General features: G+C 33.2%; 6 protein-coding genes and 1 pseudogene across 7 annotated transcripts, besides 2 other annotated features; 3 read left to right on the forward strand and 4 right to left on the reverse strand.

Annotated features, from left to right (window-relative positions):
- Nucleotides 1-6,199: part of a mobile genetic element that runs on past the window's edge.
- Nucleotides 1,564-2,361, reverse strand: TVAGG3_0646260 (uncharacterized protein; the record flags this gene model as incomplete). The annotated part of the gene is made up of 1 exon (XM_051241457.1): nucleotides 1,564-2,361. The coding sequence occupies one exon, from the start codon at nucleotides 2,359-2,361 to the stop codon at nucleotides 1,564-1,566; it is 798 nt and encodes a 265-aa protein (XP_051088044.1).
- Nucleotides 3,519-5,127, reverse strand: TVAGG3_0646270 (protein of unknown function, DUF4106 family; the record flags this gene model as incomplete). The annotated part of the gene is made up of 1 exon (XM_051241458.1): nucleotides 3,519-5,127. A coding segment is annotated over one exon (1,609 nt), but the record flags the coding sequence as incomplete, so codon positions are not given.
- Nucleotides 5,281-5,998, reverse strand: TVAGG3_0646280 (annotated as a pseudogene). The gene has a single exon. A coding segment is annotated over exon 1 (718 nt).
- Nucleotides 6,200-8,870: 2,671 nt separating the features above from the next.
- On the reverse strand, nucleotides 8,871-11,216 carry TVAGG3_0646290 (peptidase M60-like family; the record flags this gene model as incomplete). Its single annotated transcript, XM_001310434.1, has 1 exon — nucleotides 9,051-11,204. The coding sequence occupies one exon, from the start codon at nucleotides 11,202-11,204 to the stop codon at nucleotides 9,051-9,053; it is 2,154 nt and encodes a 717-aa protein (XP_001310435.1).
- Nucleotides 11,217-12,777: 1,561 nt separating this feature from the next.
- Nucleotides 12,778-13,869: a mobile genetic element.
- Nucleotides 13,870-13,890: 21 nt separating this feature from the next.
- TVAGG3_0646310 (uncharacterized protein) lies at nucleotides 13,891-14,247 on the forward strand (the record flags this gene model as incomplete). The annotated part of the gene is made up of 1 exon (XM_001310435.1): nucleotides 13,891-14,247. The coding sequence occupies one exon, from the start codon at nucleotides 13,891-13,893 to the stop codon at nucleotides 14,245-14,247; it is 357 nt and encodes a 118-aa protein (XP_001310436.1).
- Nucleotides 14,248-14,843: 596 nt separating this feature from the next.
- Nucleotides 14,844-15,620, forward strand: TVAGG3_0646320 (uncharacterized protein; the record flags this gene model as incomplete). The annotated part of the gene is made up of 1 exon (XM_001310436.1): nucleotides 14,844-15,620. The coding sequence occupies one exon, from the start codon at nucleotides 14,844-14,846 to the stop codon at nucleotides 15,618-15,620; it is 777 nt and encodes a 258-aa protein (XP_001310437.1).
- Nucleotides 15,621-16,740: 1,120 nt separating this feature from the next.
- Nucleotides 16,741-18,041, forward strand: TVAGG3_0646330 (histone-lysine N-methyltransferase family; the record flags this gene model as incomplete). Its single annotated transcript, XM_001310437.1, has 1 exon — nucleotides 16,752-18,041. One exon carries the CDS (start codon nucleotides 16,752-16,754, stop codon nucleotides 18,039-18,041), a length of 1,290 nt encoding a protein of 429 aa, XP_001310438.1.
- Between the last annotated feature and the right edge of the window lie 210 nt (nucleotides 18,042-18,251).

The raw sequence follows: 18,251 nt of genomic DNA on the forward strand, positions 1-18,251 counted from the left end.
TTGGTTCATAAGGTATAACAAGTTTGTATGCTTTGCCTTCTTTTAAGGTTTGAAAACCTTCTGTCAAAACTTTCTTTGACTGCTAACAAACCTTCTATGTCTAAGTCTTCAAATTTCGCACCATTTTTAGTCACAATAGCAAACTTAACTGGTTCGATGTTCCAAACTTTGCTGAATGAAGACTTTTCAAAATGGTAGAAGTAAACATTCAAATATGTGAATGGGTCTAGTTCTTCTTTAAGTCCTGACATGTACTTATTTACTGAGATGAATTTTGCCATCTTTTCTATCGGATAAAAAAATATTTTTTTAAAATTTACTCATAAAAATTTTTCTTTGTATATACACCTTTCTGTACGTCTAAAAGACTTTGCATTTGCCAAGAATGTTCGTTTAGACGCTGTCATATAACCATATTCTTGACAATATTGTTTATACGAATCGTACAATGACCTTTCATCTAAAACTCAAAGTCAGTTTCATCTATGAACAGTTCATATACACTCTTGTTTGCTTCTAACAATGTTTGTCTCTCTTCGGTATGTGGAATTTGTCTTGGATTGAACTTTGAAATATCTAATGTCATAAATGAGAACAAGTGGTTGTAAAAGTCAGATGTCAAAGTTTCTGCTAAGTCGTCAAATATTCTGTATCTTGCATATGAGAATCTGACGTTCTGACAACTACATATCTTTGTCAGAACTTTCTAACTTCATCGGAACAGCATTGTTTGAACCATAATGAAGTTTGCAACATTTTCACAAACTCTTTGGTCTTTATATTTTCTTTCAACAACTCCAACTTTGTCTGTTATAAGACTCTTCAAACATCTGAGTTTAAAACTTTTGTTGTATCTATACTTTGAAGTTCGTTACATACTATAAGTTTCATATTCTCTATTGAGGAGTTAAACTTGCCACAGATGTTTTCTAAGTTTGTCATATTCGGGTTCGAATAACCTTCTACAGTTTGCACAAAATATCTGTAAAGAATGTGTTTCTTACCTGTTCCTTGTTTTCCAATTATAATGAGAGCAGTTTCATTTTAGCACTTGGATGTTGTAAGATGTTTGCAAACCAACATAAGATATACTCATAGACTCTTTCGTTTCCATTGCATATAATTTCTTTGACATGGTCTAACCAAGCTTCTATAATTTTCTTTCCATTCTACTTGTTCGTATTTATATCCAGTGAAGATAGAATAGAAGTTTGGAGAAGGTGTATAGAACTTTATACCTCGAACTGAAAATCTTCTAACTTTGACAATAAGATATCCCAAGCATCTAACATCTTCATGCCAACTTGTACAACTTTTATTTTCTTAAGTTTCTGTCTACATTCTTGTTCTGAAACTATTGTTGCTTTAGGTTTGTTAAAGACTACATCCCATTCTTTCATAACATAACATTCTGGGGCAGAGTCGACATAAATGACTAAACGTTTCAAATTCTCGACTGCTTTGTTATAGTCTCTAAATGGACACATATTTCTGAATGCTTGGAAGTCATAAAAATCTGAAACATCTATTCTGTACATTTTTATAAAATAAAAAATATTTTTTTTATTCTTGACTTTGTTGTTGCATTTGTTGCATTTGTTGTTCTTGAGCTATTTGTTGTTGAAGTTGTTCTTGTAATACAATACTTTCACCAGTTGCATCTTCCAATTCGAAACTTTCTGCCGTCATTGACAAATACATAGGACATAAAAGTTTTACAGGAACAAAGTTTGCGTCAACTAATGTCAACGTTATACTTGCCAAAGTGTTTGAGTTCACTAAGGTTGAAAATTCTGCATTCGAATGAACAATAGGCAAACCAGCAGAGAAAGTATTGTTTATACGCATAAGTATCTTTTGGTCATAATAGTTTCTGTCAACATTCGAATAACACTTTGAACCTAAGTTTGAAACAATATATAAAATAGGTGTACTTAAAGTCAACGGAACAGACATTCCTTGTATGACACCTTTTCCTGTTATAGGAAACTGTTGGTAGTAAAAACCAGAAATAAGTTTTGTATTATAGCTCATATCGTTTATAGTAAACTCAGTCGGATATCCAAACATAATGAAACCTGCTCTAGTTGCAGCACATGTTACACCCGTACTTAAAGTATTAAATAAGTCAACAAAACCTGTTGGTGGTATATCTGAGTAAGTATCTTCAAAGGAGTATTTTTTACCATTCACAACAATAAAGTCTTCTGGTGTCAAAAGAGCAAAACAGGCTTTAGTCGTCATTGTGTTTAAGGTTAGTTTACAATATCGTCCTTGAGGACTTTGTAAGTTTGTTGTTATAGAATTATATGACTCAGGGTTTTTAGTCGTAATAGTATAAACCATTATATCTTCTGCCATTTATATATATTTAAAAGTTTTTCTGAAAGTGGAGAAGAACTTCATCTAAACTTTCACATGGCGTTTCTTGAAGTTCTCTGTCTAAGAAGTTCAAATATTTTGTAAAGACATAGAACTTTCCTTTGTCTACACGAACAAACAAAACAGGGTCTTTCATATCGTTCAAAAGTATGTAAAGTCCTTTACATGAAATAAAGTCTATATTATTTTTCTTCAAACATCTTTCAAGAAGTTTTGACATTTTTACTTAGCAAATAAATTTTAATGAAATGTTGTGGTCGTCAAATATTTTTATGACGTCTGGGAAACTATACTTTAAGTTCAACGTTTCACCTCCTTTCATAACGTATATCTTGTCAATGATATTATATGAAACACCACAGCAACTAATGTCGGGTTCTATTTCTTTGATGTTTATATCGTCTGCCTCTGTCAAAAGTTTCAATAGTTCTTTCAAAACTTCATGAGGTGCAATGACATATGAGTTCACTTTTACAGGGTTGTGTTCGACCAAGTTTAACATTATACCTAAAGCTTGACAAATCTTCTCCTGAGTTTGAAGTTTGTCTTTCAGTTGTTGGTAGTCGTTTCGAATATCTGCAACAGAACTTAAGTCTCTGCTAACTTCAGGATATGTTGGTTGTTCTTTTACAGGAACAATTGTTTACCATCTTCGTCCTCGTATGGTTTCCCCTTCAACATCTCTGTCTTTGACATTGACAATAACACTTTGACTGTTTGTTTGAGTTGGTGAATTTAACTTCACATCTGCCACCGCCATTAAACCTTTTGAAACACTCACGCTTCTATTTTTCGGAAATGACATTTTACTTAGAATAAAAAGATGGACGTATTCGAGTATCTCTTCGAATTGAAGCAGAACAAAGTTTACACACACAAACAATACAAATACATTGACAGAATAGTTCTTTATACAAACAATGGTAAATGTTATAGAATAGCAATATTTACTGAACCAAAATATTTCCATAAAGCAAAGAAAGTTGGTATAACTGAAATGGTGAAAGTTCTTGACGTTGACAAAAATATAACAACAAAACTTACAGATATTTCTAAAGGTAAGTTTATCTTACAATATTATGTCAAAACTGGCGTACTGTCAATATTTGACGGAGAGAAGTCAGTTCAAGAACAACTTACTGACCTGCTGCCAAAATCTGCTCGATGGAAGCTGTCGTTTATGCCAATCTGAGGAGCCCCAGCAGGTTTCATCGAACGAATCTTCAAAAGAGCATCTTCCGTGAAAAGTGCTATTGGTTTTGTAAACTTCTTTGCTCTCAGTTCATCTGGACCGTCTCTGTCACCAGTATATTGTATTTGTACAGTACCAACAGTTGAAATACCACCCATAAAGTCTTCTGAGTCAGCAAATGGAATGCCAAGCCAAAAGTTTGAACGGTCTCCATTTGTATATTGAGTTTTTTGACCTCCTGTATGAGTCCATACTTTCACATATGGCATAATAGAACTTTGCATTTCAGGGTTAATGGTTGTTGTGAAATTGTTGTTAAAGTTCATAGCATCTAATGTCAAGTTGTATGACCTCATATCCTCAACTGTAGAATATTCTTCTCTTGGATAATATTTGCCATCTATGTTTATATGATATTTAATACCGGGGTTGTAGAAACAAGAATAGTCATTTATAGTTCGTCTGAACAGTACAAACATAGTATCTGCATGTTTCATTGCAGTTGTTAAAGCAATATCTGTTCTTGCACCTGGGTCAGCACTTTGGTTTCCAACTTCACCTGCAAAGTCTTTGACAGATATTTGGTGTATAGGGAACATAAGTGGAACTGCAATATATTTGGCAGCTAAAGCATTTGAAATATCTGGGTCCAACATATAGACTGCAAGTCTGCTTTCTATTCTCTTGCATTCAAATTTTTCGCATGTAAACTTAACTGGGTCCCAAGCAGTTCCAGCAGCATTGAAATAATAGTTTACTTCAGTGTTGAAGTTTGAGAAACCAAAGTCTAAGTCAACTTTGTCTTTGCAAAAGTCGGCGAATGACGTTTTATTTGTTCCCATTACGTCTGTAAGAGTGAATGGGTCTTGTGTTGGTGCAATGACTAAGTTATTTTTGCTTGGAGTAAGTTCAATAGAAATTTTTCCTGCCCAGTTTGGCAAGTATCTTAAAAACCTGAAGATGAGGAAAGATGACAAAGGAACTCTAAGTTTCAGTTTTACTTTAGTGGCAGCAGTTCCATCTGAACCAGAAAGGTTAACATAAACTCCTGGAACGTTAGGGTCAAGTCTTCTTATTTTCTCAATATTTGCATACTGGTCTGTTTGTTCTCTAGCTTGTGGTTGTACTGAATTTCTCAAAGCGAACCATTCATAGTTTGCCCATGTTACTGTTTGAACTAAGTCAGAGTTAGAATATATCTTATATCCCATGAAAACTTCTGGAGCATATTGGTATCCGACATAGAAAATTCCATTGCAGCCTTTCTTGTCAGACAACTTGGCAGAAGGTTTTATTTCAATGTCTTGTTCCACGTATAAGAATGAGTTGTCAATAGAAATAATATGAAACCTGTCGCAAGCAATATCTACTGTTGTTGAAGAACCTTCTCCAAACTCACCTACGTTTCCATAAGAAACAGCAGTTGTATATTCGTAAGTTCCAGGAACTATTTCTGACCTTCTAATGGCATTGTCGCATTCGTTATACCATTCGGAAACATTTCCATTCATGGCATCCAAAACTGTTGGCGTTATATTCTGAGCGGCGTACATTTCATATGGGTAAAAATATAGAATAGTTGGATTTATGTGTCATAATAGAACCCACTCGTACCAAGCTTTACTTTCTTCCTGACTGAGTTTTTAACTCTTCTTTTTCCTTCATTGCCACTACTTTCACTAGATGAAGTTACTTCTTCACTACTTTCACTTTGTTCTACTCTTCTTCTTTGGTGTCGCTTTTGGTAACTTGCCCTCTGCTTTAAGTTGTTGCATCTTTGCCTCATGTTCACCTAGTATGTTGTAAATTTCCCATGTCCTTTTTGCCTTTGGGCTCTGGTCGCCCATCTCAGGTAACCTATATCCTAGAAAGATTTCGTCATAGTTTGTATTTGAGTCTTCGCGTATTGTTTGCATGACTCTTTCCTGAGTTTCCGGTTCAAGCTCTTCAAACAGAGCTTGTCCATATGGAATATGCTCGTTTCCAAATATATGTTTTTGTAGCCATTCTGGTTTTCTTTCCATGTTACCAATAATATCTTTTGTGAATGGGAAAGCTTTTACCCAATGTTTCAGTCTTGCGTCATTTATTTCTGTAGTTGGTTTTATTTTGTCAAGGAACATGTTTTTCAATACTAACATTTCATTTGGTACTGTCCATTTGAGTTTTCTTAAATATTCATCCCTTCTCGGTTCATTGTCTGCAAAGTAAGTTTTTATGACATTTTGTAAACTTTCGTTTGCAAGGTCATGTACAATAGGTTCTCTTCTCTCTCTCCCTAACTTTCTTTCTAAACTCTTCACCAAATATACCATCTCTATGGTTCTGTGTAGTTCTTTGAGATAAATGTTCTAGAACGTCAGGTGTTATATTTCCATCAGCCATGTTCATTTCATACTGGTCCAAAATATCTGCATGTTTCATATCTTTCAATGGCATTAAAGCCGCGCTGAAAATACCAGCTATATCTGGTTCACCATTCACTTCCATTGCGTCTACAACTTCTTGGAATTGTGGTTGTAAGTTTATGAACCACCTATCCGGATTAGCTTTATGACCCCATCTCATTGTAGTTCCATAGTCTGCAGAAACAAAAGTAGGTTTGTTTCCATATTGGTTAGGTTCTGAATGAACTTTAAACAATGTTTCATTTCTATATGTTTTGTTGAAATTTAACCTTTTATTTTCACCGAGTTCAGCCAAAGATTGAACGTTATATGGTCGTAAGTAAAAAGGATTGTTGTATTTGCGTACATTTTCTTTCAGTACTTCCATTCTATGCTGAATATTTTCATCTGATGTTGGAGTCTTTTGTATGTCGGCGAACATTTTTCGATATTCTTCTACTATGTCAGCCGAATTTTTCTTAGACTCTTGGAAAGATTCCATATTCCCCGCATACACTTGTTGAGGGTCAAGATTTTTCGGCTGTTCCAAATCTTCATCTAGTTCTGTGAAGTTAGTTTCCAAAGGAGGGACTTGTTCGTTTCCTTCAGGCTCTTCTAGCTGTTGTTGCTGAACTATTTCTTCCATGTCTGGTTGTATCTGAACTTCTTCCTGTGGAGTTTCTTGTACCTCATCTGCTGGCATTTCATATATTCCGAGACCGTTTTTAAAAAGTTCCCTATCTAAGTCATCCGGACTCATAAACCTTTCTTTTTTCGTTCCGTCTCTATTTTTTACGCGTTTCATGAAGAGAGTTGAATTATCATTTAGCTCTGACACCAAATATCTCGGAGTAAATTCATCCATGTCATTTGGATGATATGCTATTAAATCATATCCCTTAGCGAGCTTGTATTTTCCAGGTTTGAAATTATATCCCATTTGGTGCTGAACCATAAAGCTAAATAGGTTCGGGTCAGTATTTCCTTCCTTGAACTTTCTAATAGCTTCTTTATATCTGTCACTAAAGTCAAGAGTATCTGGGTAACCATAGTCTTCCTTAAGCATTTTTAAGAATTCTTGGTTTCCTTGTTCTCTACTTCTTTTATGTCCTTGCTCTGTTTGTGGTTGTTGTGCAGTGTTTTGAACTGTTGGTTGCTGTGCAGTGTTTTGAACTGTTGGTTGTGGTGCTGGATTTTGAACTGTTGGTTGTTGTGTTGGTTTTGGTGCATGCCTGTGTCTGTGTCCATGTGACGATGTAAATGTTTTAGGTAGTCCTGGTGCAGGTGCTTCTCTTGGAGGGTTTGGTGGTATATAAGTTCCACCAGCTGGCACATATGTTCCATCTGCAGCATAATGTCCTACCTGACTTTTCGTTTTTAAGAAAGCATTTACTAGGTCTGTTTTGGTCTGTTGTAACTCTTTTTCTTGACTTTCCACAACAGTTGCTCTAACGGCGTCATAGGCACTTTGAACTGCCTGTCTCGTTGCTGCATCTGTTATTTTCGTCATATTTTGTGCTACTTCTCTTAACTCTTTGTCGAAACCTTCAGACTTTAGTTTCTTTCCAGATGAGAAGTCGTTCACTAGTTTCACCTTACTATGAAGAGCTTCGAAGGCGTTCTTAAAGTCAGCATTCATTAAAGCTTCATTTGAACTGTCTTCATCCGCTTGTATTTTTGTTCTTATTGACCCTATAAGTTGGGCTGCTTTGGCGTTGGCTTGGGCATCTAACCAGTCATTATTAGCTTTTATATATTCTGCGCTTTTCATTGCCTTTTGCATGGCTGCGTCGTTATTTTTACTTTCTTGTGCTAAGTTTTCATATTGTACGGTTTGGTTTTGCAACTGTAAAAGTTTTTCTGCCTTTACATTTGCTTCAACTTCTTTTTTATACTCATCGCTATCCATATATGTCTTCAGGGCTTTTTGTTTTATTTCTTCATCTTTCAGTACTTTATATTGAGTAGTATGGTTTTTCAAATTTATAACATCTTGTTCCATTTTTGCTACTTCTGCTGCTTTTTCTGACACTTTTTTCGCATATTCCTCTGTACTTAGTTCTTTCAGTTGTTCTTCTTTCTTCTTTTTCTCTACGTTTAACTCATTGAGTTTCTTTGTGTGTCTGTCATATTCTAGTTTCTTTTCGTTTTCACTTATTTGTTTCTGTATGTCTATGTTTGACTTTTTGACATCTGTTATTTGATTTTTGAGTGAACTCAAATTCATTTGACTTTGAGGGTTATAAGCTGTTCCGTCTGCAGCTCCACCATAGCCTGCCATTTTCGCTAAAAGTGCCGCTCTTAAACCTCCACTCTGTGCACCAATAACTCGGTTTAAAAGCATAGGGTTGCTTGACATTTGTTGCAACATAGTGGGGTCATTCATCATTCGTTGTTGCAACTGTTGTTGTGGTGTCAGTTTTACTATTGGATGTTTCAATGCTCCCTTCCTCTTACGTATATTCTTACGTAGCTTACGTGGCATTTTAAGTAAAGTTAAAAAGCGGTTTTTGACAGATGTTTATATGACACTTTTTGTTCAGCACAAAAAACTACTCGGTCAAAGTGTTGTCAGTTTTGTAAAATAACCGTCCTATCTCATTCTATAAGGGGAAAAAGGCTTCTCAAAGTATACTTCCTTGGAACGCCTGTAACTTTTCCTGTAGCGACGATAGACCCTTACTTGTCCGGACAAAGTTATACTATTTTGAGTGCTCTACAAAAAAGTCACCGGCTGGTCGGCTGGGGTTCGGTCCTCCTCTTGGGTCTTGGGAAAAATTTCTTATGGGCTAGAGGGCACGAAGTGCCTGGAAGCCCCACTACCTTTTTTTTTTTTTTTTTTTAAAGGGAAAAAAAAGCATTATTCAATTCTTGATTTGATGGATCTGATTATAACTTATGTGAGTATTGATAGTTTATAGTGAATGTGATTTATTCTTAAGTGGATAACAATACATTATTATTGAATAATTTTATGAGAAAAATTATAGAAATATATTGATAAAGTAATAAAAGAGATTGTATATAATGGAATAATAAACAGTTTATACATAAATATATATATTATTTCACAATACATCAATAAATACTTACATCTTATAAGGGGACAGAGTCCTTAATGAGTTAATAACAGACAGAGGAATTGGTTTTGTGCGGCTGAGCAAGTTTGAGAAGTCGATATTTCCAATTTGAGACAAAGTACGAACGAAAGAGATCCACATGTCTTCAGGGACATCGCTCTGTTGTAATGCCGATTCCCTGATAGCTGCGAGTACCTTTGCGAACAAAGTTTCGTCGCATTTGATGTGAATTTCCCAAAGTTCGTGGAAAAGAGGAGGAAGTTCAACGTCTTCAAGCAGCATCGGACTGAAGCCTTGGTAAACCTTTGTCAGAGCTGCTGAAGCTGCAACTGAACTTATGGCCATTTTTGTTACGTCGTCGACCCAAGCGGTCTGGAGGATGCTTGCGGCAACACCCACCAGAAGATCGAAAAGGTACTTGTTCGGAGAATTGAAGCCTTCGACCACGTGATCGATATCTAAAGTAGAAAACGCAATTGGATAGGAAATAGAAGGTTCTCCGGGGTCTACCATGACATCGAATATTATGCGGAACTTGTACTCCCATTCTATGTCAAGATAGTTCTTAATACAAGAAATAAGAGAATCAATCTTTTTCGCAAAGGCTTCGACGTCAATCTTTCGAAGGTTTTCGCTTGGCATTGTAACAATTACGTTTGAAGTTTCGATTTCGCCCCAAGGAACTTCGATATCTTTTGTATCCGTCCAAGTATCAGCTTCTAGCACGAAACGAGGGAATTCGCAGAAATTGCAGAACTTCGCGTGTATATCGTAGCTAATAAGCTCTTCTTCTTCGCCATTCATCAGATATACGATGCCTCCGTATGGAGAACCGACCTTTGTTTCCTCTGAGATGACTGGTTCTGTCACGAGGGTTGACGGCCAACGTCCCCAAGGAAGTTTCTTCGGCAGATTCTTCTCATTGTGGCATCCGATCTGAATGAAAGTACTTGGTGGGACATTTTCTATTATAATTTCACCCATAACTCCAGCAGGTAACCATAAGCCCGTAGATGTCCATTCCTGGCTATTAATTGTGAGATCAATTTCAAAATCACGAAGTTCGACGTCACCAGTAACTCCCGGAAATATCTCAAACCCATCCACAGGCTTTAGTAATTCGAGCGGTAATTTCTGTAAAAGGTCCAAAATGAGTAATGATACTGTTGCTTGCTGTTGTGTTTGGAATAGAGTATTTCCGACTTTGTAGTTTGTTCTCTTAAGGTAATCCCAAGAGCAATCCAGCAGGTGCGATAGCCTTGGAGTGTTCTCGTCGCCGCATGCAAGAACATAAATTCGAAGACTGGAAACGAGATCGTCCAATTGGTTCTGATTTATATTTTCTGTCTGAATGAGTTGTTCGTATTTATCGCTGATTTCCTTGAAAGTCAAGTCTTTCGTAAAATCATAGTTTTGTCCGACATCAATAGCATCATTATCGTCACTATTCACGAGATTCGTAAACCTGATGCCGAACCTCATCAGGAAATCGTTGATGTTTGGGGAGTCGTCGGCTGGATTGTAGAAAGTTATGAGACCGTTTCCGCCTTCAGAAACGTAAGTGTAGAGCATGTCCATCTGTTCTGGTGAGAGTACATAACTCGTGTTAAGGACGATGATCGAATAGTTATATAAGTTGTTCGGAAATTCACCACCTTCGACGAATAAACTCATACTTTCGAAAGAACTTTTATATACGCGAATATCTGAACGAGAAAAGCCGAGGCAATATGTCTGTGAAAATGTTTTTTGCTGTCCTGCAATAGTCTTCGTTATCTGTTTGAATAATTGAGCTGTGTCGTAGCTCTGGAAGTTCTGTTGGATTAAATAGTCTATTGATGATACGCATACACAATATCCATTGCCTTTCGTCGAACATGATATGATTGGTAAGCGAATTTCATTTCCATCGGGTTCTTCTAACTTAAAAACTGCAGTGGCGATAGGAAACGCTCCATCGCCAACACAGACTTGTGGAGCCAGATCTGCGGGATTCGAGATTTGATGAATACCATTGACAATTTGTTGAAATACTTGTTTATCTGATAAAACCTTGATGTGAATATCTTTAGACGAGGACATACCTGAATCCAAACTCTGTGTACGTTTGGATGGTACATTTTTCTTGTTGGTTATTCGAGGGGTTGAGGGATAACAACCCATCGAATCTTTTCCCCGTTGTTATGATCGTCACTTTTTCTAAAATTTAGAAAATAACGTTCATTTTTAAAAAAATTAACTAATGTAACATCCGGTAACGCACACTGCTCGGATGTTTATTCGGATGACAAAATTAAAATTCAGGCAAAAAATAAAAAAATAAGTTCGCTCAACAAAATAATAAATAAAATTGATTATTTTAAATATTACCTTATTTCCTGTTAAATAATCAGCAAATTTGCGAATAATGATTATCAGTTGCGGTTGTCAGTTTTTATTGACTTTTGACAATTTTTGATAAATTTACTGACATTTTTATTGATTTTTTTTTATCGTTTATGTCTCTGAAATGATAAATACCATTCAATACATTTATATACCTGTTGGACAAGCAATCAAAATATCTTCAAAATTCCCTGTTATGCACTGTTTTTACGGCGAGAATATGGAAGTGATATCATTTTTCATGGGTTTCGAATTATTAAACGATTTGAGTTGATGAGCATACATCAAAGACTAACAGATTTGTAGGGAATTTGTTAGGAATTTGTTATTTTCTATATATGTATTCCTCTGATAAACGAATATTCATACAATATGAAATATTTGAATATTATTAAACAAGTAAAAATGAATAGTTGATATAATGATCTATAATCTGCATTCAATCAAAGATATTGAACAGGATGTCTACCTGATTAAACTTTACAAAGAATTTTATGATATAAAATTATTGTGTGATTAAATGTATATTTGAAATCACATATCAAAACCAGCAACTCTTTTAATTGATTTTTTTTTAATCTCAAACTGAATTATATACATTATTTAAGCTCATATTTATATTTTTTGTTTATAAACAAAGAGTTTTTCAGATTTAACATTTCGTAAAATTTATTAAAAGCGTGTGAATTTCGGTTTTAAAATCCAAAACCTCTAAAAAAAATTCGAAAATATTATTTTCATATAGAAATATGAAGGATCGTTCTTCATTTTTATGATTTTGGAAAAAATTTGGAAATTTGGACCTTCATAAAAACACATTTAGATGGATGCAACATAGCTAAGATTGTTTGTCTCATCATCAGAAGAGCGTGATTTCATTCAATAATTATTAATACCTAAATCAAATTCATTTTATGTCTTGGCATCTGTCGTTTATAAATACTAATCACAAAAAACAAGTAATTTATCACCAAATTCATATACAGACTCATTTTAAAGATTTAAATCAAAAATTCGGCACTATATCGTTTAATACGGAATGATAAAAGCAATCAAAATCCAAATGAAAAGCATTTACATCTATTAATTTATATCAAAAAGAAAAAGATAAAAATATATTTTCTTCAATTTATCCCAAAACAAAATTTAATCACCATTTGATGACAAACTAATATAAGAATTACGCATTACTCACTTATTTTATCATGAACAAAAAGAATTTTATTTCCAAAATGAAATTTAAGTGGGTATTCATTATTTTCTCCGACAAATCATTAACTTACTAGTATTTTAGTACAAATACACTATTATTAGAATAACTTAGAAGAATTGATTTTTTATAGAGCTTAAGGGTCCACTGTAAGGCCAAATAAGGTCTATCGTCTCCCAAAAATATTGCTCGAGATGGTGTTTTACTAAGGCCCAAAACTTAAAAAAACACAAAAAAATTAACTTTACTCTTTTGAGATCCTTATCAGATATGCATCAATTTGATGCAGTATCGCAGTTCAAATCTGATTTTTTAATGTAGATGTACTCTAACATCCTTTAAAAAATGCAAAATGATATTAATTAAGCTTTTCATTTCTGTATCATACACGAAACAAAATCGTTCATTATACTAAAATTTATCAAAGTTTGATTAATGAAAAAATAATATCTAAATTTTTACATTGAGTCGGCTATTGATATGGTTAATATTAAATCTTGTAAAAATTGGCATTATCCAGAATAATACCCACTAAAATACACAATTTTTTTTAAAAAAAATCAATTGTTATGGTATATCTTTATGATAATGAATAAAATGCTTATTTTTCATAAGTAAATACATAATTTATGCTTAAACACAAAAAATAACACGAAAAATTTTTGGCCAACATATCTAAACTAAGGATAATGGTTTGAATATATAAACAATAATACTTTGTCCAGGGAATTAAATTTGTGCTATCCAATTGTCAATTCTTTGAATTTTTTTTAAATGCAAGATATCCCGGCATTAGCCTCAATAAATATATATATTATGCATCATAATATTAGTTTGTAATGGCATTAAAGCGAAATTCCTAATTTCTTCTCAATTAAATTCCTTGAAAAACATTGGAATTAATGATTGGAAATAGGTCAAAAAAATTCCTAATATAAAACTTATACTTAAGATAAAATTAAAATTCGAAAATATCTATTTTTCAAAACACGCATCCAAAAGCGAAAAAATTCGAAAAAATCATGTTCTTATAAAACTCACTGATTTTGCAATTTTTATGAGATTTGAAGTGATAGAATATATTACCATCTTATTGAAACATATGCTTCATTGTTGTATTCACATAATATTAATCAGAACACTAGGAAAAGTGGATTTTCGAAAAATGACGATAATGATTATTTGCAAATCGCCTCTCAATTTTGAGAGACTTTCAATTTTTACAGTGGACCCTTAACGTACAGTTCATAAAAAATGAGCAGTATGAAACGCCATGATATACCACGACCAAGTCCACTCCGCCATCATAGTTGCAACTTACCATATGAAGCTATCGAACCATCACTCCATGAAATGGGAAATACAAAATTGAACAAATTCATGGAGTTTATTCAACAACAATCAGAAGGTATCGAAAAACACAAACGCTTTGAGATATACGAAAGGGAAGAGATTGTTCATGCACAGCCAATCTATAACCAATCCCATGAAGAAGTCACTCAAATGGAAGAAAGAGACAAAGCCATATCAAAGCAACTTGCAAAGATACACGCTCTTACATATGCCTTAGAACAAGAGCAGAAATGCATTAGGCTTACTTTGAGAAAATAGAAGGTTAAATTTTCTCAATTATTTGAGCAACTATTGTTGAAAGATCAATATAGTCTAATGAAGACTTAGCGTTACACAAGCTTGCATCAAAATATCCTTCTGATCTACTGATTTCAGTTATTTCAATTGCCTTAGCAATAATTAACAATAATACTGAAACTCATTCGAAACTACCTGTTCTCATTACTGATTTGAGAAGCTTTACCATGCATTAAAGGCTATTTTAAAGATTATTTTAGCCTCCATAAAAATATCCTATTTTCAGGTTAATTCATCCATGCATATAAATATTAGTTCTATCTTAATTTAATTACTTTACCATTATTTTTGATATCATACATTGATTATTCAAATTACTCAATTTCATCGTCAAATTGAATAAATGCTCAAATTGGAAGTTAACAAATCCTCTACTTCGAGTGGACTAACATTTCTACTATATTAATATTGGTATTTAGCATCGCTTTCTTAAACATTAAATATATTTCTTATCACTGTGATGTTTTTAGATTGAAAAACAAAATTATATGAATAATTAAGTTAAATTGCCAAATAAACATTGGTCGCAATGAAATACCGTACAAAAATTTTATTTGATGAATAGAGAGGAACGAAAGTCTAAATCAAGTTTAAAATCAGCTAAATGGTTAGCAGGAGGGTTGAAGGGCCCAGACACCAAAATTAAGAAAGAAAAACCAGGTGTTTCAGTCACATTTACAGATGAAGAGATGGATATGCTTAAACAGTACTATAAAGAAGATTCAGATGAACACCATGCAGAACGCGACAAACCCATATCTTATATGTCATCTAAGGTACAATTACAACTCAAAGAAAAAAGAATCTCACAGAAAGCTGCTGCTCAAGCTAGAGCAGACTCATCTGATAGTCCATACAAAACTACAGAAGCAAGTGGCTTCGATGATGAAGTTATCAGCCCTAGAAATGATTTTGATTATGATTCAAATGAATTCTTTGATTTTGGTCAAAGAAGATCGTTCGATAAGAATCAAAAATCAAAGGCAGACGAAGATCCGCTCAGTTTGCAGTCCTCAGCCCAAATAATGAAAGAACAAGCGTGGGCTCATATTCATGAACAGAATTCAGAATCGAATTACACAAATTCAAATAATTTTAGATCCACATACTCAAAAGGAATCGGAAGTTCTGAACCACATAGAAAAATTTCGGTCGGAAGAAAGAGAATTTTGAATATTATAGAACAATCAGCCAAACCTGAAGAAAGAGGCAAGTTATTTAATGATAAACCTGTTCAAGAGCTTAACACCAGCTATACTGCTCAACAATTCAGAAATTATTTGATACAGCAAAACCTAGATGTTCCAGCAGTTCTTGATAACATTCCTTATTAGAACCATTTTGATTTAATTGCATCCGCTTTATTTTCATGCACTAATTGTTTGTAATTTATAAAATATTTTTTCTATTAATTCTTTTTAAACTGCTATTCACATGCAATGAGTAATATTTCTTCATAAAATGCTTCTTTTCAGATTTAAAATACTCAAATTCATTTGAAAATTGAGATAACTAAAACATTATTAGGTGGGGTTCTATGTACTTAAAATTTATTGTTATAATGAAGTACCCCAACTCAAATACATTTATCATGAATATCGCTCTCTAAAATTTCTTAACTTATCTTTGCAGACTTTCGAAATTCCAAAACTTACCGCCTCCACATTAACAAAATAGCTAATTACGATCAATCTATCGGATATTGACATACATCATTGCTTTTTAATATGAAATATTTAATAAAATGTTAATAAATCAGCTGATAATTTAGATAAAAACTAGGGTTGGCGTCACGACGTAAAGTTCAGAAAATTCAGAAGTTTACATTTATTTTTGAGATGTTTAAGGTGTCGCGAGAGAATATTTGAGAGGGCTCGCGTCACGAAAAGTTTCAAAATAGGAATTTTCATATGCACAGCCAAAGATTTCATATAGCTCAACAAATGTGTAATGCTCATTCAATCGAAGACACTTGTGGAGATAGCATGTCAGAGAACTTGGAACTTACAAATTACATACTAATTTACATACGTTATTGCTGTGTATTAAAATTCTGTTCTCCTATTTTTATGGGGAAATAGTTGCAATGATCATTTCTACCATTTTCGCAAAACCTAGCTTTGTATTTAATGACTTGATTCAATTTTAAGTAATTTTTTTGTTAGTAACTGACAAAAATACGTAGAATAGTGCGATCGTCGAAACTTTGTCAGTACCTACTCTGACTATGACTGTGCTAATAGCACTTATGATTGTCCAAAAATATTGCCGCGATATGGAGGAAAAGTGTTTTTTTTTAAATTTATAACTATTCAAACCTACCCCCTTAAAAAATTATTTGCAATTTGGACGGAGTTTGCCTACGGCTAAATTGCAAATAATTTCTTTAATCGTTTGCAAATTCTAATTTTCATGAACGTTAAAAGTTCTGAAAATTTGAATGCTTGCAAACAATTTTTTTTTAAATGAGTCATAAACTGATACAGAATTATGAATATATAGCTGCTCATATCAACGATTACATTCAAGAGGAAAAGCTTTTTGATGTTTTTGAACTCAAAGATTTAAAGAAAATCCTAAGTTTAGCGAATTTAACATCAGAAGATTTCATTACCCTTCTTAAACAATCTAAATCTACTCTTGATGAAAATGAGTTATATAAATGCACTCGAAACACTAAAGTTTCAATTCGCAATTACCAAGAAGTTATTTCAACACTTAAATCTGTTCGAAAATACATGAATTTTACGATGTTAGATGGAATTATTGGTTTTTTAGATGAAACTGATAAAATTATTTCAGAATCTACAGTAAAAATCCAAAAACTTCAAGCAGAGTTAAATTCCATTCAAAAAGCAAAACAAAAAAGTGACACCGAAATACAATTACTTAAATCCGAACTCAAAGAAAAAGAAAGTATAATATCTCAAATTAATGAAGAAAATTCCACCGATGCGAATATACTTAATGAATTCAAGTATCCAAATCAAGCCTCAAAAATTATTTGGAATATCAATACTAACAATATCACACAATCCACAAAACAGATAATTGAACTCATTAAAGCCCAAAAAATTCCTGCCAAAATGGCACTTTATTTAATTGATACCATTTCAACACTTCGCATTAAGAATATTGCTGAATATGCAAAAATTTATCAAAATATTTCAAAAGAGTTTTCTTTGACGATCAAACCAGAAAATGAAGATTTAGCAACATTATTATCCTATAAAGGTTTCAATTTCAAATATTTCAAACCTGTCAAAAAAGAAGAAGACATTCTAAATATCTATAAAAAAGATAGCCTTTTATATTTCATCGCTTGGGATAAAATCGATGATCTTAAAAGCAAATTCCCAAACTTAGATGCTAATGAGAAATGTGATGGTTTAACACCGCTTGAGTGCGCATGCAAATTTGGATCAGAGTTATGTTTCAAATACCTGAAAAATAAAGGCGCAGAATATACTGGAAATACTGCAAAATATGCTTCTGAAGGTGGAAATAAAATAATTTTCTCACAAATGCTAAATGACGGTCAATCATTTAAAGATTTAGTCGACATTGCTTTGATTCACCGAAATTACGAACTTGTGAATTATCTTTCAACACGTTTTGATCAACACCCTTCTTCAGAAATAGCCAAATTTTTGTATTATGGGAATTTTGATACTGCATCATATCTAATTCAAAATGGACATAACATGAACAATAAATTTATTCTCTTTCTTTTAATATCAATCATCGTTTTATGAAATTCTCTTTCTTTTAATATCAATCATCGTTTTATATAATTCTCTTTCTTTTAATATCAATCATCGTTTTATATAATTCTTTTTCTTTTAATATCAATCATCGTTTTATATAATTCTCTTTCATTTAATATCAATCATCGTTTTATTTCATTCTCTTTCTTTTAATATCAATCATCGTTTTATGAAATTCTCTTTCATTTAATATCAATC

The sequence above is a fragment of the Trichomonas vaginalis genome, chromosome III, assembly GCF_026262505.1.
Source record: "Trichomonas vaginalis G3 chromosome III, whole genome shotgun sequence".
NCBI classification, from domain to species: Eukaryota; Parabasalia; order Trichomonadida; family Trichomonadidae; genus Trichomonas; species Trichomonas vaginalis.